The following is an 11,446-nucleotide window of genomic DNA, read 5'->3' as shown; positions in this document are numbered from 1 at the left end:
GCCATCACTGCTCCTCACACCACCACTATTTTCTTTATCTTGCCTATGCTACCACAAACAACACCATCATCAACTCTGACAAAACACACTAGCAGATTCAGCAAACAAACTCCCCTAAACAGTTGGAGAAAGTGGCGGCCATTTTGAATGAGGGAGGTAGAGTCAATGAGAGATGCCTTTTTGAGCTAAACTCTCCCCCGCCGGATTAAGCTGTGCTCCTAACTCCCTTACCAAAGAGACAACAGACCTTCCTACAAATCCTCTACATCCTACTTCCACTGGACAAATCCTAACTTTCCATCCTCGCTGCACCCACTTAGAAGCTCTAATGATTACCTCCATCGCCATTGTGAATGCCAATGGAGAAATCGTGCACCCTGCCATAATGCCTAGATAATGCCAAGATAATGTTCTATTATACACTGTGTGAGAGTGAGTTAATTGTTCAACTATATTTCTCCTTGTCCTGCAAATGTTTGCATGTTTGGGACAAGGTACGGTTACCATAGCAAACACTAAGTAATCAGCTAGCTAGCTAGCTAGGTTAGCAAAGTGCATCTGTGATTCACATTAACTCTAATATTAATTTGGATGTTAACTGTCTCCTGTTCTCCGGTCAAAACACGTAGGAAAACACGCTGTCGTTTTTATGAGCATCTTACACGTTAAAACTGTAGGACGTTAAAGAAAATAAACATTTACTCACCGAAAGAAACAGTTTATCAGCGTCTCTCCAGTCTGTTAGTGCCGAAGAACGAGCCATAATTACTGTGAACCGAAAACTCATTAAAACTAAAGAACTAACAGTAAAACTGTCAGTGCAAAATTCCTCCTCCGCCGACAAATATTAAGAAAAATAACAGAAATTTAACACAACTGATTCAATACGATGCACTCACGACCCAAGCTCCCCTCCGGTGATCGACCTCCCGGCCTGCCGCGTCATCTGATCAATCATTGCACACCAGGCATATCAATCAAACAGACACGCCCCCAAAAACACCTGTTGTTCATCTGAGCCCCGTGATCACTGTCGTCTCTCTGAAGTTTATTATATATACAGAGAGAATATTACAGATGTTCTTTCATACAGAGACTGAACCATTTAATTTGCATTTCTTCAGTATATTATATTTTATGAGAAATGTAAGAAAATTGATCTGAATCTGAATCATTAAATATTGTATTTGGATTGTGCTGCTACAGGTTTTAACATTACTTTACATACTTAAAGATTAAATGTTAACACAAATACTGCAAGTTTAAGTTTGAGATGATTTTAATCTGTTTTACACAGTATTTTTTACTTTGTCTTCCAAAACAAAAGGTTTACTTTACAATTTACGTGTTAATATTTAATTGATTGACACTTACTTTTATTATTAGGAGAAAGTTTCTCTGCAGAAGCTTCAGTATTGTCACTTTATTGATGGTGTTTGATTATAATAATTTAGGAAAAATCTGTAAAATAACATTTTTTTTGCTGTAGAAATATTAATGAAACGTTTTATTGATAATATAATTTATTGTTATTTGAATTAGTATATTTTACTTTTGGTTTTTGTTTGGCAGCCACTGCTGCCAGTCATTTCACCGTTTTCATTTCTTTACAGTGTATGATATTTATTCCAGCACTCTTGCACTCAGTGATGGAAAGTAATAATAACTAGAAAATTCCTGAAGAAATTTTGAATGTGCCTGCTGCTTGGTGCGTATCCATCACACACGTTTCAATCTCTACAGAAATGTTACTTTGAGTTTCATTCATGTTGTAGAGAATTATCCTGACTCTGACCTCAGTCACTGCAGGTGTCCCTCAAAAAGCTCTTTGAAACTGTGAGGACTGGCCAAAGTGACCTCACAATGATGGTTTCCAACCTAAATTTGTCCCCATAAGCATAGCAAGACATGTATACACACATGTACATTCCCTAACAGAAGCTGATCTGCAATAAAGCTACTGTGATTTCTCCTGCTAGAACAGAACAACATGGACAATAGTTAATCAGTCTGATTAGCTAATCACAGTCAGTTGTGTGAACGTTTGGGCAGCAACTGCACTTGTGTGTGTCTGTCAATGTGTGTGTGTGTGTGTGTGTGTATTGCTGTGTGTGGCAGTAGAGCTGTCTACCATAGAGCCTCCAAAAATGTTGTCTTACCACATTGAGACACAGTTAATATCTATAAAGTGGAGATGGTGTTTGTGTCTGCCAAAATGTAACCTTCAAACAGCCATTTAAAGTTGTCAGGACTGGCCAAAATGACGCAAAGAACCACACATCAACACACTACAAGTCCTATTGGAAAGATCACCTCATTGTGGCCGTCCTAAGGCTTCAATAAAGAGAATGATATGTTTTATGTGTATCTACAGTTTACGGTTAATGTTTTATCACAGTTTAAAAACTCCCCTCTGTTGAGGGCAAGAGCTTTATAGCTCAGTTTAACATGGGAGCTTTGGACGACCCTTTCTGTGCCTAGGGGGGATTTCCTCAAAAAAAGTTAAATATAACTGAATGAGACCCAAACTGGGCGATACAGGACAAAAATCTCAACATTTTTTATATAGAATTGTCAATGAAGGTTGGAAATTGTGGGATTTAAAAGGGTTTGTCTGATTTTTTTGAGAAAAGTTTTCAGGGATGGCAGTTCTCAAAGCTGCAGGACTACATGCGCCGAAATTACATAAAACATAATATGTAATTACTTTATTCATAAAGTGCTTTACAGTAAAAACAAGGCATGAAAGTAATCATTCATAAGCATGAATCTAAAACAAGATAAATAATTAAAACTATTACAACAGCATGCACGTGTTTATGATTGTGTTTATTATGTAAATAATATGGAAACAAAGAGCCAGGGAATTAAATTATAACTGTTTTTTAAAGCAACTTTATTTGGCAAAGTTAAACAGGTAACATTTAGAGTCAGTGGTTTAGAAACAAGGACTATATATTAAATAGGTTAGGTACATTAAAAGAGAATAAATAAGTAAAAAGATGAATAAATAATATTGAATTAAGTTACGTTCAAAGTTTTAGAGTTTTAATGAGAAGGTTTTGAATCAGAGGTTTCAAAACAGTCTAAGTGACACATCAGTTCATATTTAAATACAAGAAAAACAAACGTTTTGTCCTTTTTTTCCCTTTCGTTAAAGGAATTTTTATTTTCACATTTTAATTCATTTTATTTTCACTTGTTTTACTTATTTCATTTAAATGATGGTTTTTATGCGCTGTTGTATTACCGGATTGATTGTTTTTGTCCTTAAATTATGTCTGTAAAAAAAAAATGCTTTATGACGTAGGTTACGTCCTTACGTCACCCCGTTAACACTGAAGCGGAAGTGAACACGTGGGGTCGAAGGGAACCACCACGCACGTTTAGAGGCCACAGAAACTTTTCTCCGGTAATTTTTTTACGTCTTTTCACAGTCTCGGGATTTTATTAACAAGCTACCGTCACCGTGAGTTCGGTTGAAGCTGCCCGTCGGTGAAACGTGTGTTAACGTTTTCTCTCCTCTGGCAGCTAGCTGAACGGAGAACCGGTTAGCTAGTTATTTAGCCAGTTAGCTGTGTTCACCTCGTAAATAAATTGACGAACGAGCTCTTCGTGTGATGTGATAAGCGGCAGCTCGTGTCCTGAGGTAAAAGCTGAGTTTTTATTTTTTATTTCTGTCTGTTTCAGGATCAGCAGTGAAGTCTCCTCTTCTTCGCCATCATGGCTGTCAGAGCGTCTTTTGAGAAAAACAACGAGATCGGCTGCTTCGCCAAACTCACCAACACCTACTGTCTCGTGGCGATCGGAGGCTCCGAGAACTTCTACAGGTGAAAGTTTCACCTTTTTAACACACGTGTCAAGTAACGTGCATTTGATTTAGACAGTCCACGGGAGCTCTGTTCAGGCAAACATTGTTATGTACCAGTTCAGAGATCAGACCTGAACCTGTGGCTAATCTGTGTCTCACTGACATGAATAACCAAAGACACACAGGAGAAATAAAGATTGATCTTAGCTTTAATTTAATGTGATTTATAATTTATCCAAAATTCAGATTTCCACCAGCAGGTTTCTCCCGCTCTGCTGAACCTTACTAAATAAGCAGAACACACACCCACGTGGAACAACAGGTGTAAACTCACTGGTCAGAAATCATGGTTATTAAAGGTTTGGGAAATACAGGCTGTAATTCATCTGATAGATGAGTTTGGAGACTTTAACATGTACATTAAATTTTAATCTGAACTGTTAATATAGAGAATAAAGGGATACAAGCTGTTTGAGTTCCTCTTAGAATCAGGATTCAACAATTACTGCAAGTTTTATGTTATTTATGGGCTTTGTTGGTGTAAAACTTTTCTTTTAATCTGTCTATTATCGTCAGTTGAGAAAATATTCAAAGTCCAACTTTTCCTTAGTGTCTGACACCTCAGTTACAAGAGAGTATCTATATTTTGCTGTAGAGAGACACTGTCATGTCAAAGCTCATAAAAAAATAAATCAGAAAAATGAACATGTCCTTCATACACAGACTAACACACACATATAAGGTAGAACATGATTAATTAATGTGTAAACTGAGCCGCCGTCAGCTTCAGTGACGGACTGTTGTTTGTGTGACCGCAGTGTGTTTGAAGGGGAACTGTCAGAAACCATCCCGGTGGTTCACGCGTCCGTAGCAGGTTGTCGCATCATAGGGAGGATGTGTGTGGGTGAGTAATGCTCTGGAATACACACACACACACACACACACACACGTCTGCTATTTCTGGCTCCTTAATTTGTTCTCCACACGCATCTTTTGGTATCTTCATCAGTACAACAGACCAAACCGAAACAAAAGCTTCACCTCCACCGACAGGTTTGTGTCGCTCATGTGGTGTCTTGTTTTGTCATGTGACCAGGAAACCGTCACGGACTCTTGGTGCCCAACAACACGACAGACCAGGAGCTGCAGCACATCAGAAACTGTCTGCCAGACACAGTGAGGATCCAGAGAGTGGAGGAGAGGCTCTCCGCCCTCGGCAACGTCATCGCCTGCAACGACTACGTAGCGCTGGTCCACCCTGACCTCGACAGGGTGAGACACACACACACACACACACACACTTCCTCTTTACATCAGCTGACTGTTGTGTCTATCCACATGCACTTAATTAACTTATGACTTTGCTAAAAATAATCTGTTGACGCAAAATTTGAAAATTGCGGGCGTCGTGTGGCGTGGTGGTTTGGGGGGGCGCCCCATGTGTAGAGGCTGCAGTCGGCCCCGGTTCGAGTCCCGCGTCGGACGGCCTTTCGCTGCATGTCGTTCCCCCTCTCTCTGCCTCCCCGTTTCCTGTCACTCTCCACTGTGCTGTCCATTAAAGGCATAAAAGCCCAAAAAATATACTTTAAAAAAAAAAAAAAAAAAATTTGAAAATTGAATCAATGTTTTAGTCATTGATCAAGTGACATATCAAACATTTGCAGGTTTCATCTTCACAAATCATGAACTCTGTATTCGTGGCTTTTTGGCTAAACACTTGACAGTTTAGCCTCTGGTGCTAAGTGAAGGGCATTTGACAATTTATAAATGAAATAATTAGTGAGTAAATACACTTTCCTGTATTGTCTGGCAAAAGGAGGATTATAATTCACCATCTTTTAAACACAAAAAGGATTTGAGGAGATGGCTAAACATGAAGACGTGAAACAACCTATAGAAACAATGTCTGACCAAAATGAAATTTAAAAAGTTGAATTAAAAAAAAAAAAAAAGCATTATGTTTTACTGGCAAGGTTTTAAAATGTGTCACTGGCTCAGCTGATCTAAAACTGAAGGGGGCCTTTGTTCCACAGCGCTGGAGCTAAAACAGTGAAAACATAATCCTCCCTATCTTCAGTCTGGACCGTGGGACTGTTTAACGACACGTGGACGTCAGATCTGAGGCGGCTTTGTGCAGAATAAGGAGTTAAAGGATCTGATGTGAAGCAGAGCCAAAACCGTCCAGGGATCTGAACATAATCAATAAAATCTTAAACATGAATTTTAAAACAAACAGGGAGCGAGGGGTGAGGTAGAAACCTCTGCTGCTGTGATCTGCACCAACTCCACGCAAAACTGTAATAATGTGAGTGAGAGGAAGAGGAACGAGACTCTTGATGTGCTGATTGAAGTTGAGTTATTGATCAGGAGCAAATCGAGGGAGGGATCTGATGCTGTTTGAAATAAGAAGTAATTACCAGAACTTCAGTCTCATTAGTTGTAGAAGGTCAGAGGTCGTGATTTCAGGATAAAACCAGACCGACAGCTGAGCGTCATCAGTGTTGGCAGGTACAAACTGTATCAACAGGATTAACATCAAATACATTTTTCTTTTGTAATATCACGAGAAATAATCATAAAAAGTTCAGACAAGATCTCAGTGACACGTGGCAGAATAAACACATCTCTTTAAAAACGCGCTGTGTTTCCCTCCCTCTGCTCAGGAGACGGAGGAGATCCTCGCAGACACTCTGAAGGTGGAGGTTTTCCGTCAGACGGTAGCGGAGCACGTCCTGGTCGGCTCCTACTGCGCATTCAGCAACCAGGGAGGCCTGGTCCACCCGAAGACGTCCATAGAAGACCAGGACGAGCTGTCGTCTCTGCTCCAAGTCCCTCTGGTGGTGAGTGTCGTCCTCCTTCCCTCACTCTCGATTGTGCCTCTGGTACATTTAGTCTGTTGAAAATGCCAAAAACAAGTTGGAATAGTTTAAACATCGTAGATTTCACAATCCTGAGACGGTCGAGTCAGAGCAGAGAGGTTTAAAGTGAAAGAGAAGTTTGTAGTTTTTCCTTCAGATTAGAAATGACACAGCGACCTCTTCAGGACGAACATCTCACCGGTGAGAAATAAGTTTGCTCTTATTAAGTCTCATTAACGTCACAGGTGAGAATTTAATCATGTAGATCTTAACGTCAGTCCGACTCCTGAGAGCCGCTCAGTGTCCGTCATCATGCATGATGTATGATCTCATTCGTCACCGTCTGAGAACAAGAGAGAGTGTGTGAAGCAGTTTTCATAACGAGTCCATCCAGCAGCCTCAGTGCTGCTGCAGTGGCTCAACGAGTAAAATCCACCGAGCGTTAATGACGCTGACTTCCTGTTCAGGCCGGCACAGTGAACCGGGGCAGCGAGGTGATCGCGGCGGGGATGGTGGTCAACGACTGGTGCGCGTTCTGCGGCCTGGACACGACCAGCACGGAGCTGTCCGTCATCGAGAGCGTCTTCAGACTGAGCGACGCAGCGCAGCCCTCGGCCATCGCCACCAGCATGAGGGACTCGCTGATTGACAGGTGAAGACGCGTGCACATACACACACACACACACACACACAGACAGCCATAACTCAAGAATTCAAACGCCAATTATGACACAATTTACCACAAATTTCTAAGAATAAAATGAAGTGATGATGTTTTATATCTGAAAGGTCAAAGGTCAGCTTCTTTTTTCTGCAGTGAAAATGCAAACTGATCACACCAAACAATATGTGTGGCACAAACATTTGGACTCATAAAACATGTTTTTGGCCATAACTCAACACAGATGTCTAACAGGATGAAATGTATAAAAAGGATCAAAATAAATAGGATAAAAGGTCAAAGGTCAACCTGACTTTGACATAATGTTGTGGAAAAACACTCCTGGCCTTTATTCAACGCTGTAATTCAGAGACAGGAGAGATTGTGACCATGTTTCCTACGACGTGGCTGGTTGGTGGAGGTGTAAAACCACGAGGCGGTAATTCTAGCGTTTGTAAAATTGTGTTAACATCAGGTTAGTTTAGTTTCCTGAAGAATGGCAGTTCATGTGTTTCCACATGAAACGGCAGCACTGGTGTATTTTTGTGTTTCCTCTCAGCAGCTAAGATCGATTCATTTTGAAGAACATCTCCCAGCTGTTCTCCCCCACTCCCCATTCTCCTGTTCAGTCTGAAAATAACAGAGTTTCAGCAGCAGGAAGCCATTAAATGTTGTTCCTCTCTCTGTTTTTCCCCCCATCAGCATGGCGTAGGCCACGTCCGCGGTTCGCTGCCGTCGAGGAGCTCTGCTGCGGTTCACCTGGTCTCTCATGGGGTGAAGCCACCGGGCGTCTGGACCTCGGCACTCAACTTAAAACTCCTCCTTCCACACAACACGGTTCAGTCTCAATCAGAAGTCCCAGCTCCTGCAGCTGCAGAGGCATCATTCGGTTTAATCTTTCTAAAAAAAACCTTCGCTCTCGTGACCTCAGTCATTCTTCCATATCAGCTCTCTACAAGGAACTCATCAGCAGGTTAAACAGGTTCAGCTTCACATGCAGCACCTCACCTTTTTTATTTGGACTGGGACAGGTTGAGATAATTGGTAGTTAAGTCAAAGCAGAGGCTGATGTTCAGAGAGTTGTGAATGACTCACCTGAAACTCTATTCACACGCATGTTGTGTCAATCGTGAATCTTTTAAACCCAAACAGGAAGAAAAGGAAAAAAATAAAGATTTAACATTTTCTCCCAGTTTGGAAAAAACAAAAGTGAGTTAAAAATCAAATTACTTTTTGTGCCTGTCTCATTAAAAATGTGTCTAAAGTCTGTCGGTGGGAGTCGGTGTTCTGCCTGTTTTCCTCAGCACTGATGGGAAACTGACAGTCGCCTTGACAGAATCACCTCCTCCTCATGTCGGGGTAACTCTGATTGGGTGACAGTTCCCCAGCAGGCAGTTGTTTTTGTCACTTAAAAGAAGTCAGTGAGGGATTCCCATCAACACACACACCTACACACACACACACCTCACTGCCAAACAAACGGTATCACCATCCCAGATATCAACTTTCATCTGAGGCTTGAAGAATGAAAAACTCACTGTCGCTTTAGTCAGAGAGAAAAAAGAAGAGAAGTAGGGCTGATATTGAAGGTGGTAACTGATCTTAATGATTTAATGTCCAGAAAACTGACGGTGTGGTGGATAAACACAGGCAGAGAGATATCAGCGTCGGTCGTCTTGTATGTAACGTTTACACAACAGACAGTGAAAAGCGACAGGTGGATGTTTTTCCTCCCGACTGTAAGAAGTGAGACAGACTTCAGTGTTTCTGCCTGCTGGACTCTTTTAACACGGCTCGTTTCTTAACGAACGATACGTCTCGTCTGTCTTGTAAAATTAAATAAATCTCCCTCTTTTTATCTGCTCTGTGTTTTTCTTTGGACGTGTCCTGAAAATCCAATAAGTGGATTCATTGATTGATTGATTGATTGATTCTTTGTCATTTGTGACATGGAAGAAAGTGGGCGACTGAGAAAACATTGAAAACAAAAACATTAGTTGACATAACTGTGTTTTCACGCATTCAAATATGGAATTTGCAAATATATATATATAATATAATCAGGTTTATGTGTATGTAGATTTACAGCAGATAATATGAAATTAAAAGATCACTTGCTAATGAAACTAATCATGAGTTGCAGCTCACTACAGGAGCGAGAGAAGTCTTGGTTGAATAACTAAGGAGCAGTGATGGAAAGTTAAATACATCCACTCAGGTGAGGTGTTTGAGGTGCTTTACATGGCTTGTGTATTTACATTTTGTTCTGCTTTATAATTTTGAGATAAATATTGCACTCTGTACAAAATTACATTTATTCAATAGATATTTAATTTAAGAAATGATAAGATAATAAAATAAAAGTCTTGTCAGGTTGAGGCCCCTCGTTATGTTTCAGTCGTCTGAGTCGTTAAATGCTCAAGGACCCAAGAGGTGAAATTAACCATTATTTCATAAAATAAGTACAAACGATAAATAAATACAAATTCATGTATCATAATTTATAAATTAATGACCCCTCAGATTCATCTGGTGACCCATTAGACTGTATATTAAGTAGTTATAGCAGCTACAACAAGAAGATGCTGCTGACGCATCGATGACTCAGGATTTATGATCTGATAATGTCACATACAGTAATCAATATCAGTCACATGACATTTTACTTCTGTACTTTTTGCATTGATGTGTCGGTGGTCGAGTGAAGGATGTGAATCCTTCTCCGTCCTCTGTGGGAACCACATCGTTGACTCCTGCTGGTCTTTACTGTCATCTACTGGCAAATACATGACATGGTTTAACAAAACAGACAAGAAAAACTGTTTAAAGGCAACTTTTTTTTTTTTATTTATTGGCAAATGCTTTGAATAAGGTTGTAGCAATGCATCTATGTACACCCCTCCAAACAGTGACAATATCAGAAAGCCTAAAGAAAACACACTTTGTAATACAGCTCGATTATATGATCGTTTATACGCACACGTTTTTTTCGTTTGTTTCAAACATACACATACACTTATTTTCAGTTTTTGGTTTGGGAAACATCTAAAAAGACTTTTATTTTTTTTTCTAAATAAAACAATACAATTATATCTATAGCGTAAAATCAATATACATTTATAATAAAAAAAAAAACATGCAACATTTGTAGTGCATCATAACCTTTTTTTCGTCTATAAAGTCTTATTAAACAAAGGCAGACAAACGTACAGATAAAGAGCAGCAGCGCTCTACAGAAGAGGAGCAGATACAAAAAGAAGAGAGAATTATTATATAGATACAGTAATTTCTAAAAACAAACCTCTATGCCAACTCTTGTTTATATTTGTATTAATTTATGTGCAAAAGAAGCTCATTCATTTCCTACATTAAATACATTTTATTATGTCTAATGCTCGACTCTATGCTACCATGACACACGCGGCGATCTTACAAGCTCTGTGACGCGAGGCCGGGAGGAGACGTCGGCCTCACAGTGGAGAAAAGATATTAAACCGGGGTCTGAGAAGTTTTACCGGAGGTCTGATTACATCCTGGCTTCACAGCGCGGGCTGCGTCAGCTCTGCTCAATACACAAAACGGAATAATTTTATTGGCGTTTCGCTGCCTGCCAAAGAGAAAAACACAGTGTGTCGCACAGTGTGTCAAAATAAAAGCATCCTGTTCTGTAATCATCCCCATTGTTAGTGCCTGTGACCCCTCGTTCACCACTGTGGAGTCAGCGTCCGCCTCCTGCGCTGCCGCTCCGAACCAACAGCTTGCTTTCTAAAAATGTTCATTTCCTAAATTAGTGTTTTAATTTGTAAATTCGACTTTAAGAAAACATGACGGAGCGTGAAAAAGCAAGAGCCAGAATCAAAACTGCTGGATCAGAGAGCATCTCCCCCCCCCGGTGTTTCCATTCAAACCTGACTGCTTGTTTGTCACGTTAAATGTGGTTAAATGTAGTGGAGGTGGAGGTGGAGGTGGAGGTGGAGGTGGGGGCTTGTGCAGGAAGACAGGTGAGTAGTGATACTAAGGTGTATTGTGCTTATGGGGCAAAACGACATTAACATCAGTCTGTGAATAACAGCTGTAGCAGCGAGTGGCCACGTTTAGTACATCACAGTAGCTTTA

At 40.3% G+C, this 11,446-nt stretch overlaps 1 protein-coding gene and 1 long non-coding RNA gene across 4 annotated transcripts in view; one reads left to right on the top strand and one right to left on the bottom strand.

Moving 5' to 3' along the window:
* LOC147817607 (uncharacterized) overlaps positions 1-985 on the bottom strand; it is a 6,419-nt gene extending 5,434 nt beyond the window's left edge. Inside the window, exon 1 of one of the 2 annotated variants that reach the window (XR_015436224.1) lies at positions 707-985. This is a non-coding gene — a long non-coding RNA (uncharacterized LOC147817607). The remainder of the gene's footprint in view (positions 1-706) is intronic. The other variant, XR_015436223.1, reaches the window with a different exon arrangement.
* A 2,345-nt stretch (positions 986-3,330) lies between these two features.
* On the top strand, positions 3,331-9,188 carry eif6 (eukaryotic translation initiation factor 6). 2 transcript variants are annotated; one of them, XM_023393263.1, is made up of 7 exons: positions 3,331-3,412; positions 3,691-3,830; positions 4,630-4,715; positions 4,908-5,083; positions 6,475-6,651; positions 7,137-7,321; positions 8,033-9,188. In XM_023393263.1, the coding sequence occupies exons 2-7, from the start codon at positions 3,724-3,726 to the stop codon at positions 8,040-8,042; spliced, it is 741 nt and encodes a 246-aa protein (XP_023249031.1). In that variant the 5' UTR covers positions 3,331-3,412; positions 3,691-3,723; the 3' UTR covers positions 8,043-9,188. The 2 variants fall into 2 exon arrangements, with proteins under 2 accessions (XP_023249031.1, XP_023249032.1); XM_023393264.2 differs by having other exon boundaries at positions 3,356-3,502.
* Positions 9,189-11,446: the final 2,258 nt, after the last annotated feature.

Source organism: Seriola lalandi, unplaced genomic scaffold (genome assembly GCF_002814215.2).
Source record: "Seriola lalandi dorsalis isolate HSWRI2012SDOR001 ecotype SW California unplaced genomic scaffold, Sedor1 jcf7180002054932, whole genome shotgun sequence".
Taxonomy (NCBI): Eukaryota; Metazoa; Chordata; class Actinopteri; order Carangiformes; family Carangidae; genus Seriola; species Seriola lalandi.
Note: the sequence above shows the minus strand (reverse complement) of the source record. Positions and strands in the feature narration are given on the sequence as shown.